The 18,510-nt window shown below is 50.6% G+C and overlaps 1 protein-coding gene across 7 annotated transcripts in view; it reads right to left on the bottom strand.

The window, feature by feature from the left end:
• The window catches only part of MSI2 (musashi RNA binding protein 2), a 185,605-nt gene that overhangs the window by 34,239 nt on the left and 132,856 nt on the right, over positions 1-18,510 (bottom strand). For all 7 annotated transcript variants that reach the window (XM_042829936.1, XM_042829937.1, XM_042829939.1 and 4 more), the window contains exons 8-10: positions 11,276-11,358; positions 6,286-6,400; positions 390-464 (exon numbers count right to left, since the gene is read on the bottom strand). In XM_042829936.1, the coding sequence (XP_042685870.1) occupies positions 390-464; positions 6,286-6,400; positions 11,276-11,358 (273 nt within the window). The remainder of the gene's footprint in view (positions 1-389; positions 465-6,285; positions 6,401-11,275; positions 11,359-18,510) is intronic.

The raw sequence follows: 18,510 nt of genomic DNA, 5'->3' as shown, positions 1-18,510 counted from the left end.
TGTGCGAGGCTGTGTGCCCCCGTGTGTCTGTGCAAGGCTGTGTGTGTAAAGCTGTGTGTGCCCAGGCACAGAGCTGCGGTATGCGGAAGGAAGAACCCCTCGGAGGGAGCTAACAGCTCTGAAACCAGTTCTGCCGCTTCACGCTGTAACTTAAATTTTGTTTTCAAATAACCAGTACCAATTCACACGTTAATAAAGATGTATTAAATATACCGTCTGTAGAGATATGTTTTAATCGCAAAAAAATATGTTATGTGAGATGCTCCCTGCAGACCTGCCTGCCTCAACCTGCAGCTACGGATTAGAAAAAAAAAAAGAAAGAAAGAAAAGAAAAACTAAAGAAGGAAAGAAGAGAGAAAGAAGTGAATCTGCAAATGAAACGTACGTACCTGGAAACTGATAGCTGTAACTTGGGGCAAACCCAGGATATCCTCGGCCGTATGTCGCGACAAAATTCGGGTAACCTTGATCACAGAAACACAAAAATAAATAAACAAACAAGTAAAACAGTGAGAGAAAATGTTTTAAGATTAACAGAGGCTTTCTGATTATAAACACAATGCCAAATAACACTGAGGATGGGCAAAACTTGATTTTACAGGGAATATGCAAAAATGAGATTTATTCTGCTCATGCAAAACGCAGGAAAGGTTTCATTATCATCTGGAATAGAACCATCCAGAGATGGAGGGCTGCTGATCACCCGCCTCGCACGAGCGCTGTCACTCCTGTAATTAACATGCACTTTGGTGCCTGAAGCCCAAGCACTGTGCATACTTGTTAGCTGGAAGAGTAAATGCCAAATGCTAAGGCTAAACACATAACACAGGTTTGCCCTGACATTTGGAGAGCTTACAATGAATGTACTTTGCTTCAGAGCTATTGACAGTTGGAGATTAAGGTAGTAGTAATTCTTTATCCCAGGAGTGTGAAGGACAACAGTTAACACATCAAAGAGTTGGAGGAGCCACGGCAACGAGCCAGAGTCAAAGGCTTTTAATTTTTCAGGAAAGTAAAACCCAGAGATGAGAACCGCTTCCTAAAGGGATCGCTCAGACACACACACACCCAACCTCGGGCAGCTTTTGAAGTCGTATTATGAGAAAAACACCATTCGAGGCCATTTTGCTAATAAAAATGTTGGAGGAAGCACACGAAGGAGCAATGCTGCCCACCTGAACGCAGCAGGTGGAAGGCAAAGGGTGCTGCCAGCGGGGCAGGGCCATGGCACACCAGCGCCCTGCTGCTCATCCTCAGCATCCCCTGCTCAGCGCTTACCAACAGCGACTCTCTCCTGTAATTCTAATGCACTAAGTGCTACACAGCATCCCCTGTGTCCACAGCATCAATCGGTGCACCAAGACTCCTCCAGCCTTCAGGAAAGGCCCCTCTGGACCAAGGACCATCTGCAGATGTTTGGTGTTGCTCCACCCGAAGCCAAAGGCGTCCTGCACTAAGGGCACTGCAGGAGGCCTGGCGTCCCCACAGCCACTTACCCTTGTTCATACCACATCCCACAGCAATTCTTCTGCCAGGGCAAGTCCCTCCGATTCAATTTTAACATACATATAACGTGCTATTAATCACCATCTAAAACCGGAAGATAAAAGTGCTTGGATGAATTCTGATGCAGCCATTAGGCAGAGCCAGGGGAAAGCAGGCGGCAGCCGCAGGACAGCGCTCCGGCTTCCCGAGGTTCGTCCGTTCTGCTCAGCCCATGTATTTGTTTCACAGCTCAGCAGCTGGATTCCCTTCAAAATTAATCACTTCTGTCGCTAAATCAGATCTTTCAGAGTTACGCTTCGCAAAACTTTTTCCCTTTTTCAAAAAAAGAACCAAGCCCTCCACTACCACTGCACTGACAAATGGATTATTTGCCCAGTGAGCAACACCCCTACGAGCACCGCGAGCTCCACCACCGCCCTGCGGCAGCACTGCTCTCCCTCTGAGGTGCAGGGGCTGCCCGGGGGGGTCTCAGCTGTATCCCCGGCTCTCAGCGCTCTCTCGGTCAGGCAGATGGAATCATAAATTTACAATACAACATTACTTCAATTTTCCTCTTCATTTACTGCTGCAGTGCCCCGCTCTGCTCTAACGAGTCGAAGCCCGATCCACGCAGGGGAAATGGGCTGGCTGAATATCAATAGCGCATTAACACCAGGCCCATGTGGCTGCTTCATCAAGCCAAATTACGGCCATGCTGACCTATCCACCATTTCCATTAGATGCCACAGTCATCCTATGCTGGGCAGTGAACAGTTTATTTGCTTCAGTACTCCTAGAGAATGACCCAACCCTCTGATTATCCCCCACTGTAAACCAAGAATCCAAGTTTTGCCCAGGTTGCCTTTTCTCAAGCAAGACCCCGGAGCCTGCTCCAACCAAGACCCCAAAGCACGCTGACACCGCCAAACTCCTTGACCCCACAGTATCATCCAGAGGCAGTGGGTTGAGCACACCAGCAGCCTATGCAAGGTGACAGCAATGGCTGCAGTCACTGTGCTGAGCAGCAGCAGTCACAGCCATGCTTCTGTTGGAAGGAACACCCAGCACTGCGCTGCCACAGCGTGAGGTTGGTGTCTTGTCAAGGGGAAGGAAAGCGAAGGCTCTGCTTCCAATGCAGGAACAGCTGCAAACAGATCAACACTGACCTTTTCACTTACAGTTTATGAGAGAGTTCCACAACACCACTGGTATTAAAGCCCAGGGTAAAGGCCAGTCACTACAGGCATGTCACAGAAAGGGAAATGGAGCAGAGCACCCAGCCCTCTGTTGCGCCCACAGGAACCTGCGGGCCTGGAGCCTGAGCTCATGGCATGAGGTCACCAGGGTGGTGGGACACCAAGCCAGGACCTTGGCTCTGCATGGTCCCCACGTTTAGATGCTGTGATCCAGGAGGTACAAACCTCACAGCTAAAGTATGGATGTATGGAGTGACTGCTTTGAAACTGGGGACTTCTGCTTTTACACTTAATTCAAGAAAGTCATCATCTCCCCAAGAGAGGTGCTCCCGTGGTGCAAAAAAAGCAGATCTGTCCCAGTGCAAGGCCAGCAGAAGCCAGCAGCTCCAGAGGTCCTGCAGAAAGCTTGTGTCCAATACAGGGCTTCCTTCCTCAGCCTGCCTCACAGGCAGCTGCTGCTCTATCAGACAGACTCTGAGGGAAAAAAGGAATGACTTTCTTTGAAGGGCACGAGCTTCTTTTATGCATGAGTTCAGCCTACCTCACCTGAACGTGTGCAGTAATGCAGAGCCCTGGTCTGCCTGGCGCAATGATATAAGCAGCCTGGCAGAGACTTCCTGAAATTTGGTGTTCCTATCAGACATTATTTCAGCAGTCTTGGAGCATAAACCTTACAGACTGTGCTCTATCTCCGGAGAGGTTACTTCAAAATTAAACACCAGCAAGCCCAAGGTACCCATCGCCAAATGAAGCTGATGCTGTGGGCCCCAGCTCAGACAGTGCAGTGCAGCAGCCACCCTCAGTGCCTGGTGTTCCAACTTGAGCACGTGGCAGCACTCCATCCTAGACACAGCTGCTGCCAGCAGGAGGGAAGAGGAATGGAGCCCACCTGCTCTTCTCTTTGTCCCTCTTTACTTTTCTTGGCTTTTTTTCCCCCCCCAAAAGCAGAAGGTAACACAGCAGCACCTACACGGCCCTGGGTGATGAGTCTGCACCATGACCAGCAGGCAGGCAGGGTCTCCTGGATGCAGTGTGAGCTTTCAGGCCCCACTTGCTCTCGTCCAGCTGAGCACAGTGCTGCCCACCAAGGGGCACAGCACTGCTCACTGTGACATACGAGCTGCCATGCTGTGGCCGGGTGGGCAGGCAGGTAGAGGAGATCACAAACTGAACACGCTCCAGCCCACTCTTTATGCAGAGTGGCTAATTAATGTTCCTGGCCTCCCCCGAGGACGTGTGCTTCTCATCACCAGACAGCGACTGAGACAGCCCAGGAGCAGCCCTGGCAGAAGGCTCAGCCTGCCTGCACTCTCACAGTCAAAAAATCCTTTCAGAAGAACACTTTAATTTTGTTCCAATCAACCAAATCATCACAGAAGCGGCTGCCTGTGCACCTTTAGACCCCGGCTGCTGCAGGCTCCTCAGGGAGGCTATGATTAATGAAAAAGACCAACTTCCTTAATAGCTTTGGAGGGAGTCACTCTCCACTCTTTCCTTTGGGTTGTCTTGTGCGTTCGCTCCTCTGATTTCCTGCTCTGCCTGCAAACGGCATCTGGAGAAGGTGACCTTGGACAAGGGCTCCTGGAAGCAGGTACAACAGCATTCTAAGAGCAGCTTCCATCCACTCCATCTCAGTCCAGTCAAACAACTGAAGCAAGGAGGGGAGTCAGTCTGCCACCGGCCTCGCTGGGATCTCAGCAAAGCGCTCTGCTGCTTCAGACTGTCCTGGCAGCCCACTGTGCCAGATGCTCCACAGTGTGATGGGTTAATTATGCCCTCCCCACACTGGGGTGGGGGTCTCCATCAGGGCTTGCTGTCCCCCTCCCAGCCTAGAAATGAGCCCTGGGGCTCAGAACGGCCCCCTACATCGCAGGCTGCAGCTCTGTTAGTCTGCACATCTCTAGTTAACATGGTGCACCGTAGCAAGCAGAAAATGAAAAACAACAGTGCGAGTAGATAACGAAGCATCTGGCCTTCAACATAAATCAATCAGCAATTCTGAGCAAGCCACTCTGGCTTAAAATCTAATAAGCACACTGAGGGCTGCCCTGCGAGGAGCACTGGCCAGCCAACCCCATGCAGCAGGTGACCACAGTACACAACCCAGCTGAAAGTTATCCGCAGATGATCCACATGCTGAGAACTCCCCTGTTGCTTCTTCAAGCCCAAAGCCATCTTCTTCCCCAGGAGGCAGCCATCACTCCCAGCGCACTCCCGAAGGCTGAGCTTCCCATTGAGGTCCCTGGCACACAGCCCAGCTGCAGAACTGCTCCTAGCATTGCCTCCACTTCTGGCAGAGGGGCTGCTGCCCTGGTTCCCAACCCCAGGCTGTGCCAGTGCAGCAAGGAGCACCCACCTGCGCCTCCTGGGCCACCAGCAGTGCCACACAGAGGGACTGACTTGAATAAGATAAATATTTTAACCATAAAATGCAATCTCCAGACACTTCGGGGCAGGGTGGTGGTGTAGCAGAAAAACAGATGTTGGCTTGAAATAACTGAACTACACATCCCAGCAACTAATCATTCTGGCCACACAGAGAAGTGCCATTAATTCAGATAATGCCAACATGGCAGGGAAATTCTTCCCCATCCAATCAAGCAGTGCCTGAAGTCAGACATCTCTGCAGAACAGCCCAGTTTTCACAGGAATCAAATCCTCTGCCCTGATGGCAGCTCAGTGTGCAGGCCCTGCTCCAGCCGCTGGGTGCCTTCAGCAGAACGGTGCTGGAGGGGAGGGGTGAGCACTATCCTGCCCTTCTCCAGCTGCTCTGCCACCCCGGGCAGAAGCCATAGAGCACCCATGAAGGGCCATGGAGAAGGACTGGGGGCTGAGATGGGGCACTTCTGGCTGAGAACACCCCCAGCTGCCCCCCTTGTGTCTTACTGTGTGTGACAAGGGAAGGTGCAGCAACACAAAGGGAGCAAAAGGTTGGCAATACGTGGGTTTTACAAAAGGACACTGGCAATGGACTAGCAGCGTTTTGGCTTAGCAAATCTGAGGACAGAATATCAAGGGGTTGTCAGACTATACAGAAAGAAGAACCACCCAGGCAGAAACAAATGAGAACCAATTATAACTAAATAGACCTCGCGCACAAATAGAATTTTGCCATTAAATATCATTTATCCTGTTTAATTAGTATTTTCTGGACACAATACTCTGGACCAAAATACCATTCCATCTCCTTGAAACTCGTAATTATTGTTGTGACCTACGCTGTTATGCATCCCCCTGCTTTCTCCACCTTGCGTGCCATTTAAGAGCCAGCAAGATTTTCAATTATCTACACCGAACTGCCAAAGATACCTTTAAAAGAAGAGGAACAATGTGCGACTGAACTCTTCTAAAAAAGGGGAGAAATCACTTTTAGTCAGAATGAACACACTGCATCTTTCATCATTCTATTTTTGCGAGAAAGACTAAAACAGGCTATTTAAAACACCCATTTAAATGCAAATTCTTATATTCCAGGGAGGGGGCAGTTCGTCACTTCCCACTGATGGGATTCTTTCCCCCCAGCCCTGCTGAGGTTTGGGGCTCACCCCCACACGGGTGCTGAGCAAGGGGCTGAGCCCTGGCAGACGCTCGGTGGCACACTTACCCAACATTCCCATCCCCAGCATAAAAGCGTCCATGGTGTACGGCAATCCGCGCGCCCTTCCTCTCGTCCCTGGTGGAAACATCACTTCTTTAGGTTGTGCTTTCTTACATTCTACCTATTGAGCAGAAACACGTACAAATGAGATGCAAATGAATTCCATGTAAATGTCAAATGCAGAACTGATCTACTTAAGGGGGGAGATTTATTTTTAGCGTTTTCCTGCCCCCGCCGCCTCCCCCTCACGATGAACTTTCTGAACAGTATGAATGGATTTAGGAGAGCACACGTGTGCTTCTTTCAGCGCACCCAGCGCCGTAAGGACGACAGAAAAGCTGACTGAAGAAGTTGCTGCGGTCCTGGAAGCAAAACCCGCGCTGCGTTTTCTCTCAGTGACACTTTGCAGGTGTGGAATGGATGGAGGAAAGTCCTCAGCACAGCTCTATTACAATCGATAGCACAGAACGACTCTCGGTGATCATTACAAAAAGCTCCTTTTAAAACAGGAATAAGGAATCAATATTTCTGCCCAGCAGAAAATTTCTGTAAACCCTATTAATAAACGATCTGCATTCTTTCACTTTCAGTTACTTCCGCTGCCTCTGAGTCCCTCCACGCCACAGCAATCACCTCTGCTTGCTCCTCCTGAGCCCCTGTAGCAGTCCAAGGGCCAGCCAGCTCCAGGGAATAGTTTGCAGGGTGCTGGACACCTATGAGTGCCACTCCACTGCCCCTGTGGGATGGGCTGTGACCATCCCGTATCCCCAACTCCTCTGGCAGCGGTGGGTGAGCAGTGACAGCAGCAGACAGGCCCGGGGCTGTTGGATAACGTGGCTGAACATCTCCGTTCCTAATAGCCCTATCAGTGGCTGTGTGTTCATTGTCTTATGAAAACCGACCGCCTGTTTCCAGGCAACCTGATCAGCGAAAATTTCAGGTTTATACAATTTTCATTTAGGTAACATGAAGGTTAACTGACTGTAATGGCAGTGTTTTAAACAAAACCACCTACTCCTCCCCTTTCTGCTGCAAATCTTGTGCAGATCGTATTTACACTGCTTGCCTGCAACACACCTCAGTGTTACAGCACTCAAATCTGCCAACACCGCCAGAACGAGCACTTCTTGCAAGCAAACTGCCCGAACCCAGGGAAGGCTGGAGTGAAATTCCTCTCAAGTTCTCCTTTTCCACCTTTCTCTCAACAAGTATTGAGGTCCTTAAAAGAGCTGTGGGAAGGGCTGTAAGAGATGGGGTAGCGCAGCAAAGCCCCGCAGCGGCACGCCGTGCGATGGAAAGCACCACGGTGCACATTGGGGGCCTTGGTATTAAGGTAAAGAGAGAAGGAAGAGGGAGCGGAAAGCTCTGTCAGGGAATTCAGCGGGCCCTGCAGCAGCAACGTGCCACAACACCGCCTCTGAGAGCAACGGGGCCCAAATGCAGCCGAAGCACCGGCACCAGCTGTGCCGACACCTCGGCCACGTCCTGCCAACCGCTCCTCCTGCGCTGCTGAGTCCTTCAACAGCCCTGTGCCAATCTAACCTCTCTAACTGCAACTGGGTGGCCGCCAGAGGTGCTCCATCCCATTTCTCAGCACATCCTTTGGGTTCGCCACTACTCACAGTGTCATGGAGGCATTGGTTACACCTCACAGCTGCTCTCACTGCAATATTCAGAATGATGAAAACAATGTAGCTTGGCTGGACGGACAATTAACAGGAAAATGAAGTTTGGATTAGCACCATTAGAAACAATAACCCAGTAATTAGCTTTTGCAACCACAAAACAGCCTACTGCTGCTCCCTGAAAGACTGGCTTAATTTATGATTTTCACAGCACATGAGGATATAAAGGGAACGGTACTGAGCTGCAAAGAAGTTTTAACATGGTTTTAAAGGAGAAGAAAGAGTCACCCGCAGGAAAAAGAAATAATTTCTGAGCCTCGTAAACAAACACACCCCACAGCAAGGGCAGAAACACTTGTTACTGCCCAGCTGAGATGACTCCTGTGTGGGGTGGGTGACAGGATGTGCAGGGCTGGGCTGCTCGGGTTGGGGACGGCACAGCCCCAGGGCAGCACGGGGACCCCAGAGCCCAGGCAGGCTGCCCTATGGGCCACGCTCTGCATCCGCTGATGGCACAGCCATTGCCCAGCTCTGTGCTGCCCAGGAGCCGGCCCAATGTGGGCACACTGCATGCAAACCCGAATCACACAGGCTTTTAGTTCAGCATTTCTGCACATCTTAATAATTTCCAGATTTTTTCCGCCTCCCCTGTACGAGGGATGTGCTCCAGTTTCAGCAGCCTAACAAAGAATGGTTTAAGGCTGAAAGAAATTTAAAAAAAAAAAAAAGCAGGGAAACTAAAAGTCACTGTTTTTGTTTAGTCTAGTTGGCAGAATTAACGTCGCGCTGGGGTGCTCCTGGGTCAGATGAGCAGCCAGAGCCACCAGAGCCCAGGATGGCTGAGATGGGGAGTGAAAAGCCTCTCACACCCAGTGCAACAAGGCGGGCTGTCAGCTCGCAGCACCACGACAGCTCACAAAAACACAGCCAACAGCTTTCCAGGGAAAGCAGAGCACTCCCAGATTCACAGCGCACAAAAATCTGCTTTACCACCCAAAGACAAGGTGACTTTGTCTAGCTGGCCTCGCGGTTAGCCGGGGTTGGGCCGCCCTGCTGCCCCTCAATGTGAGCACCAGTGAGAGCCGCAGCCACGAGCGGTGCTGCCCCGTGACTGCTGTCAAGCATGTCTTCAGCTGGGCACAGCTCTGGGATGGAAACCCAAAGCACGCAGCGTAACTCATGCTGCAACCACAGCTTGAAGGCTGTCGGTCCTGGCAGAGCCCAAGCAGCTCTGGTCCATCCAGAACAACACAACCACCAGTGGGTCCCACCGTGGGGCAAGGGGCAGAGTGTCAGCCCTGCACCATGGAAGCCCACTCACAACAGCTGCAGAGAGGTCCAGGCCCAGGTACCCACATCACCCTGCAATGAGAACGACTCTGCTACAGCACAGATCTCAAAGCAAACGATCCCATCACATTCCTTTTCCAGCTACTTTTGCACCCCCTACAAAACTAGGCTTCTTTTGGCAATAATGACAATATTCTGGGGACATTTCATTTTGGTTTTATCTATTCCCCCCTCCTCAGAGTTTGGAGAAAACCCGTGGTCTCCCCCATCAATTCCAGCCTTCCATTTATTAAATACCTCTCTGGCATTTTCCTTTCACTTGCACACCGCTCGTTTAATATTACACTTGACATTCTAAGCTTTATGGATGGCAACAGAGGCAGAACGGGAGGGATAAAAATAACCTGCATGGGAAGGCAGGCTGCAGCCAGGCCAGGGAGCGGCTGCTGACAAGAGCCGGTGTGGGGCAGCTGCCAAAGCAGTGCTATAGAGCACAGCGGGCCGCCAGCACCCCTACAGCACAACACCAGGGAGAAACCAAACCAAGGCACAGGGCCAGGGGCACAGGAAGGCTGGCTGCTGTCAGCCCCGACGCAGCACGCTGTCACATACGAGTGTGCAGGCTCTGCTGCTCCTGCATGGGTTTGGTAATTAATCTGCAGGCACATCAGCAGCAAGATGAGTCAGTCCCAAGACAGGATCATGTCTCATCTCCTCCCCCGTGGGCTGCTTTTAAAATTAGTGCTGCGGGAGTGACAAGAAGAGCGCGCTCGAGGCGCCCGGATCAGGGCCGGCAGGAACGCACCGCAATTATTCACACCAGCAGAACACCCACCTGCTTTCTGCTGCTCCTTGCGATGCGGAACGCTTTCGCCCTGTGCCCCGCTCAGCCCGCCTGCCCACAGCCCTGCGCAGCCCTTCTGCAGGAGGAGCCTTTCCAGAGGGGCAGATCCTGATAGCAGAGCAAAACCCAACCTGATGGTTGGGGCAAAGGAAGGGCAACAACCACAGACCTCCCTGTGACCCCAGCACACAGCTCTGCTGGAGGCTGCTCCTCCTGCTGGGGGCCAGCACTGTGCCTGCCCTGTGCAACAGTTCTGCCCTATGCTGTGCTGCTGTCAGTGCCCGGCCAGCTCCTGCACCTCCCCACTGTGACTTACACAGAGAGTGAGCTGAGAGCCGAGCTGAGCTCCGGAGAAAAGTATGTGATGTGAAGTAAGCAAACCCATGGAGTGCTTTGTGATGGGCACTCACCTCGCATTAAGGAAATTCCTATTCTTCCTCCCTCACTGACAAACCTTACCCAAATTTAAAGCATTCCTAATTTGTAGCAAGTCTGCTGCTCCTCGAGGCAGGAGCGTTGGGTGTTAACTCTCATTTAGTTTTAAGGCAGACAGATCAGCGTTTAGTGACTACATAGGGAACGGAACCTCACCCACAACCCACATTCATCTCACACGAGGCATCACCAGCAGCAGAAGGAAACTCCAGAAGCAAAGTAGAGAGCAGTGTGGCCAGGCAGGGCAAGCTGCCCCATTCCTGCCTTGTTCCTACTCTGGACCCCAGCGCTGTGCCTGCTGGAGGGACAGCCGCTTTTATTTCAGATGCACATTGCAATCAGGAACAATATGAAGAATATTATTTCAGTGCCCTGGGAAAAATTAGCAAGTCAAATATTGAATCAGGCCTCCAGCATATGCCAAAGAGATTGCTTTGATCTTATCCACACTAAAAGCTCCATTATTGAATTTAAAGTCTGTGAACACATATCAGACCAATATACAATGCATATCTGAATACACATTTGAGAAGCGAAGGATGTTTTGACAAAGGGAAAAAGAGTATTTCAGCTGAAAATATCAAAGTTTTCGCATCGATTGGAAGACAAACACCCTTCTCCCTCTGTCACATCGGCTTTACCAACAGGGCACTGTGCGACCTGGGGCTTGATGTCACCCAGGGAAAACTTCCCCATGGGCCGGGCAGCGCTGGCATGCTGCAGCACAGCCTTGGCTTTGCGGACGCAGGGCTGGCAGCAGCCCAGGCCCCACATCCCAGCTCTGGGCAGAACACACACTTACCATTTTATTATTGATTTCGTGGAAGTGGATTTCGCAGACTTTTTCCACCACATCTTCATTTTCAAAAGTAACGAAACCAAATCCTGTTCAACAGAGGAACAAAAAGGGGAGGGGGAAAGGAAAACGTTAGCGAGGTCAAACAGCTTTTCTTCTAACAAGGCATTATTTGCCATTTGGACTTTGGAATGCTTTCCCAGGAATATGCTCATGTAAACACACCTGCCCTGCACAGCGCTGCCGTGGAACTCATTACAGCCTAATGGAGGTAGGAAGCATCACCTCGGAGGAAATTAATAGGGTTCTGTTACAGCTCTTCCATAGGATTTAATGGAGAATTAAAACCTCCTTATGGATTTTTTGATCCATCCAAAGAACTTAATGGATAGTTACACCCTGGTTCACGACGGCTCAGAAACTACAATCAGGCTATATTTTCTTTTACACCTTATAGGTTTTTAAAAGCAATCTCTACAAAACCCAATTATACGTCTATGGAAGCATATTGATTTTATCTCCTGTTTAATTCCAAGGGACTTCTCCATTAGGGCTGACTCATTGCAGGACGAAAAAAAAAACCCCAACGAACCAAGAACCCAGGCAGACAGCAGCTGGTTGCTGCCCTCCCCTCGCACCAAGCCAGCACTGACAACTTCAGCAAGGCAGCGGGGCCGCCAAGCTCCGGAGGTGCTCGTTTGTCCCCTCTTCCTGAATGACTTCCTCTAATGCCTCATCAGGACATCCTGAGGCCTCTCAGAAGTATCAGTCAGAGGGCTCTGATCTCATCGCTCCTCTCCTCCGCACCGCTGAGTCAGAGCTGTTGGATGCCTGCTGCCCACCTGCAGCCCAGCACTGTGTGCTCTGCTGGCTGCACGGCCCTGCAGGGACACACGGCACCTCACCCTGAACCCACAGCACCAGGACCAGGCAGTGCCTTTTGGGGAACATACAGCACAGGTAGTGATGGGAATGCACAGCACAGGTAGTGGCCAATGCACCCCTTGCTCTCTGGATCTTCTTGGGTGGATGGAAAAAAAACCAACACTAGAAATGGTTCCAGCACTTCTCCGAGGTGCAGCACATCATCCCACAGCACACCGCACCCAAATGCAGCGCTCAGAGCAATGCTCTGCACGTCAGCACCTACAGCTTCAAGCGTGGTGCTTGACCCAGCTCCTCTCTTTGCCTTCCAAACTGTTCCATTTAAATCCATCTCGAACAGATCCACACTCACAACCGAATGTTTGTGGTTAATCACCTGGGTGCAGCACCCCGGGGTGCCCTGCACAGTGCTGGGACTGTCACCACCACCACCTCCTCATTAGTAACTCATTAGTGAGTGCTGCAGCTGAGGATTTCTCATTGAGCTCCTGTCAGGTCTTGCTGCCAGGCTGGAGCCAGGAAGAGGAATTTAGAGGAGATTAGCATTAATACGCAGCGCAGCACGACAGCCTGCTGCAGGCAGGACACGTTGTGACCAGGAAACAAGTCTCCCCTTCTCATCGCACTCCATACGGCTTAAACACAGCTTTACCCAGAAATTACTCCTCTGATTAAACCAGAAAAGCAGAAACCTGCCCAGCTTTCTGCGTTTACAGGCTTTATAACAAGAACAAAGTAACAATCCATAGACATTAATGCTCATTCAGGTTTTTAAAAGATCCAGGCCAACCCATGCAGGCAAAAAACCAGACGTGAATGGGTCCATAGGAAAACCCAGCAGCAGCTTTGCCTCATTCCTCCCTGGGGGAGCACAGGAGAAGAGCAATGCTCAGTGCTGCAGGCTGTGCTGCCTCTGCTCTCACAGCCTGCCCATCGCATCCTACTGCTCCTTAAGCAACCCTAGGAGATCACTGCCCTGCAGCTAAAAAAATTCCTGGAACGAACCCATAATGGGTCCTTCTTTGTTTCACTTATAAAATATTGGATTGCGACTTTCAATAATTGCACGTATAAAAAAACATTACAGTATGCATGCCTTATTAGTTAGCGTAATGAATATGAGCTCATTTCTGAATTACCAAAGCTCTCAGAAACCTTCCTGGACGAAACAGACAATTACTTCTTATGAGAGGTACTGAGAGTCAACAAAAAACGCTCCTTGGAAAGTGTATGAAAAAGATTAACACAAAACAAAGGCGGCTGTTTGAAATGGTGACAGAAATAGGATTCCGGTTGTCAAGGAGCACACGTTTTAAAATGAAATTATACGGCATCCTTCTGAATGAAGCTATTATTGGAAGCTAACAAGCTCTATTTAAGAGATAAGCATTTAACAGAGTCAAATGGTTTGCTTTTTTTTTTTTTTTTTAATTCAAATGAATAAAACTGAATATTCATTTGAATAATCTTTTCTGGAGAAGAGAAGACAATGAAGAGGGAGAAATATAAAACAAGAGGCAAACAGAGTCCGAGTGAGCAGCCCTGCAGGAAGCGAGACGGCAGCTCGGCCCGCAGGCACCTGTGGGAGTGCAGCCCATGGGCACTGCTGGCACTGGGCATCCTCATGGGGAAACACATCCAAGGGAATGGCCCACAGGGAAGGTAAGCCTGGGGAAATGCATCGCCTCCTCATGCATACGCCAGCCTGAGCTCCCTGGAAGCATCCCTGATATGCCCAAAATCACCGCCCAGGCACTCAGTGCCCAGCACACCATGCCCTCACCACTCAGACCCCCCGGCCCAGGGCACTGCCAGCTCTGCACTCCAGAGATGAGGGGAACGCTGCTCTGAGAAGCCAAATACAACCATAAAAAGATTAAAACAAATCAGTGGGCGCCATAAATCACATGGAGAAGCTGTGCTGAAGATACCAAATGTCAGCGCTCCTGTGTTCCGCACTTTGTTTTTCTCACACTTGAATCAACTATATTTCACACCTTTGTCGTCACTTGAGAAGTTTTCTGTCAACCTCAGTAAAATATAGCTGAGATGACGACACCGTCGCTATGAAATACATCTGCTTTCCCTTGCAAGTTGGCAGCTGCTTCCCTCAACCAGGGTGCTGAGAGCACAGCAGTGCGTTACAGCTGCATTTAGGTACCCCCAGAACATCGCTCAGCAGCAGAGCTACATGAAGGCAGCTTATACGTGGAAGGCCTTGCTCCCTCAAACCTGCACCAACAGAGCCAGTGTTAGCGTTGGCTGCAGAGACTGTGACTGACACAGGGACACTGCTCACACTCACCACCACAGCACGCCCTGCCCCGCACTGGGGTACCACCACCTCCCAGCATCTGCACTATCGCCAACTGCTGGCCCAGCAGCTTTCCTAAGGCAAAGGACACCTCTGTTTTCCAGCCACAGAGAGGAGCTCTGGGGGCAGAAGCAGGGCAGTGAGCACCAGAGGAGAGTGGTTTAATCCCTGGCTGTCCCAGGGCCACTCCATGATACGGAGGAGATCATCTCCTTTCACCACATTGGGTCTGCATTGTCTACTTGGACCGTATGGTCTCAGCTAGCTGGGACCCCCTCCTACAGCGTGCTGAAGTATGAGATAGCTCCTTAGAAGATTCCTGGGAAATAAGCATGCACCAAGGCTCTTTTGTGCCTGCACAATAATCCATAAGACCAAGGGAGAGAAGGGAAGATATACACAGCTTGCAGCACAAGAAGCACTGCTCAACTCTCGCTCCTGCTGCCAGGTAAGAACACCTGATGGGCACCCATACAGCACAGCTCCATCCATCGCAGCCTGGCAGCGCAGGGGCTCACAGTGATGGACACTAACCCACAACAGCCCCCAACAACCACAGCACCGGAATGAGGGAACATCAGCTCCAGTTGTGTTCCCTCTTTGCATTTCATCTTGGTACCCGATGATCCTGTTTGTATTTGTTTTATGCCTCTCTTTCTCTCCCCATATTTAAGTTACTTAAGCAGTGAAGCACAGCAATGCCCAGTCCTGCCATGGCATTATTTACGCACCTGCTTTCTTGTTTATACCAACAGTTTTGGCAGCCAGACCTGTAAACCGTAATAAAATGCATTTTGAAAAGCTTAAAAAAACAAAAAAGGAATGTGACCAGACAAGCCAGGCATAATAATATTAAGGCCCGTGTCAATTAATTTTCCCCTCCTCTTGATAAACGAGCCCCATTCCATCCATTAATAATGAGGGAAGAAACAAGAAAAGTTGACACTGGTTTAATTTATTTGCTCAACTTGCCTGGTCATATTTCTCCCTGTTGTAAAGCTTTCTGGTGCTGCTGGGAATTGCAAGTGGCTCCCACACAGTCGATGCACAGATTGGTGTGAATCAATACAGTTCTGCTTTATTCACACATCCCTCGTAATCAGAAGGGAAGAAGTTCCTTAGTAAGCGATCTCACAGCCGCCAGCCCACCTGCAGCAGTAACAGGGCTGGGGGGGAAGGAGGGGCCAACACAGCAGGGTCTGCTGCCTCCTCTCAGAGCAGAGGTCAGGGCACCTCTGCTGCCCAGATGCAGAACCAGGACAGAATGGGTCTAACCCAGTGCTGTGCGAGGTCCCTGGGATCTGGGATCCAACGGGACAGCCGCTGCTGTGCTCAAAGCAGAGCCCCGCAGGACCTGCACAGCTCAGCCCTGCGCCTCCCCCTGCACAGCCTGCACAAAGCACGGAGCTCCCCCAGCACTTCAGGTCCCACACTGCTTCTCCCCCACTTCCCAGATCCTTCTGTGACGTCTCCATCTGACAACCACAACTTGGCTCATTACAGCTCAGAGTTGTTTGAGACAAAAGCTGTCAATTCTCATTTGTTATTCCTTGTTATTCCCGTTTCCTGAGCGGCACGCACAGAAAGGAGATGTTTCTGTCTGCTGGGGAAGTAACTCCCAGGCCTGCAGGCTATGCCCTTTGGATGGCACACACCTCACCTCCACAATGGGGTTCAGAGCAGCGATGAGAAACTGCTTCACAGCACTGCCTGCACACCGGGACAGCACAAGGTGCTGCTGTGTCAGTGCTGGCACAGCAGGGCAGCAGGATAACGGGTGCCAGAGCCACTCGGCCTTTGCTGTAGGCAGCTGCGGTACTCGGGTCCCTCACCATCCTCCCACGGCTGCATCATTCAAAAACAATCCAGAGCCAAAGGAAAAAGACGTGGGCATGGAGAATGAGAAGGCAGAGCAGCACACGGCGGTGCTGCAATGGGCAGAAAGCACCGCGCCGCTCTCTGGGAGCGATCGCCCTGCAGGGCGCAGCAGGGGACACCGAGGGCACATCCATCACTGCAGGGACCTGCTGTGACACCAGCAGGCCTGCAGGGCTGGGACACCCCGCTCCCCCCAGCCCCGTGCCACGGCCCCACCGGCAGCACCTCACCCGCTCTAATACATTTTTCATAACAACAAGTCTTCATTAAAATTTTATTCTATTAACATTCTGAAATCAAACCAAAGCACTGAGTACATAATGACTTAAACGCACACTACACTGCAACTTACTAAATGCCAGCTTTATCATACTGTTAATTAACAGAAGCCATTAATGCATTCACAGATCATTTAGACGCATTAAAGTTGACCTAAGAAAAACTGCACGTATGTGTGATGCACTTTATCTGCATTGTGTCTGAGTTTCCCACATGGGGCGAAGATGAGGATGGGGAGAGGAGCAGGAGAGCGATGCCAGCAGGCTGCCCCATGGGTGCTGCCCCACATCCTGCAGCCCGTGGGCCTCATGCACTCCCTGCCTGTCAATTCTCCCACAGTTTATTACCAAATTTCTAAAATATTACATTTTTTATTATATCCAAACTCACTTTATTGCATTTGACAATACAGATAATCACATACCATATGCTCTAATGTTTTGAAACCAATGCATGTTGACAGCAGTTTTTATTTGTGATGCATAATTCTATCCAGGGCTAACAAAGGCAACGCAGCGCTGAGCCCGGCACAAACGTTCTGTCATTGGGGGAAATCTCTTTTTTTCTTTCCCATTTCCTTTTCTTCATTTTAACAACAGATTTACAACACCAGGAGGAAAGTTGTTTTGTTTTTGGTTGAGTAGGAAATTGGCTGAAAAGACAGGCTTATCAAAGAAATGTCCTCAAAATATCAGTAACTGGTTGGGGTTGGCGATTTTAATCACTTGCATTTGAAGCTTACTGCTAATGGGGTTAGGGAAATATGACAGCTCATCCCTGAGCATAGGGTGGGCTGCGGTGTCCTCACTCCTGCACAAGATCCACCAGGATGGCAGCCTGCTGGGTCCTCATCTACAGGCAGGATGCCACAGTTGCCCTCAGACGCTCTTTATCACAACACAAAAACCCTTCCATTTAAAGCAGCTCTGCTGCTGAGACGGGAAGCAGCAACGTGTGCACACATTGGGCACTCATCTGTTGGTCTGCAAGGGATGCAGAGCCACTGCCACCCAGCATCAGCACCAAACGGCTGCACAGGGACAGCACCCCGCAGCGTGCAGCCATTCCAAGTGAATAACATGGCAATATCATACCTGATTAACTCCTTTCAATGGAAAACGACCTAAAATCCCTTCAAAATAACAAGAAAAAAGGGGAAGAGCTGAAATGCAGCCGCATGGTGTGGAGGAGCTGCCACTGTGTTCAGTGCAGCAACAGCTCCCGCTGCCTCCCAGTCCCTCATCTCTGCAGTGCCTGCAAGCTCCAGTTGTATCTTATATGGAAGAAAGAGTTTGTGCTGAACCCACGGCCTGGTGGCTCAGCTTGGTGCCACGTGCATGGGAAGGACAAGCTGTCCGAGTGGCTCTTTCATGCCTCTCCTGACTCACACAGCTCCACTACAAATGCTGGGATGAGAAAAAACGCTGTTTCTGATGTACTCTGAAAGGGAACAATGGGGACACAAAGTACACCTAACAAGAAGCAATGAGCTCTTGCAGCCTCCCTATGACAATCGCAGCTGGGCTCAAGCACAGCCCAGCACAGCACAGCAGCAAGCTGCCAACACAGCTGATGATGAGCACCTCCCGACACCCAGGTTTCTATCTGTGCTCACAGCTCCACAGCCCCATTCCTATCATCTCCTGCTCCCCATCCTTGAACAACATTCAGGAACACAAGGAGAGATGAGGCGACATGCCAGGAAGTTGCCCAGATCAGGGATGCTCAGAGCACGTGCTCGGTGCCCTGCAGTGCTGGGAAAGCAGCCTGGGCAGAGCCCAGCTCCCAGCACCAGCTTTAGCCTGAGAGATGGCAATGCTGTTCAAACCAAACAGGATGCTATGTCTAAATTAAGCTGTAATGACCTGCTCTGAGGTCTTTATTA

Source organism: Centrocercus urophasianus, unplaced genomic scaffold (genome assembly GCF_019232065.1).
Source record: "Centrocercus urophasianus isolate 14NV4802_14NV808 unplaced genomic scaffold, USGS_Curo_1.0 seq_33, whole genome shotgun sequence".
Taxonomy (NCBI): Eukaryota; Metazoa; Chordata; class Aves; order Galliformes; family Phasianidae; genus Centrocercus; species Centrocercus urophasianus.
The sequence above is the reverse complement of the archived record's forward strand: the minus strand, read 5'-3'. Positions and strand labels throughout refer to the sequence as shown.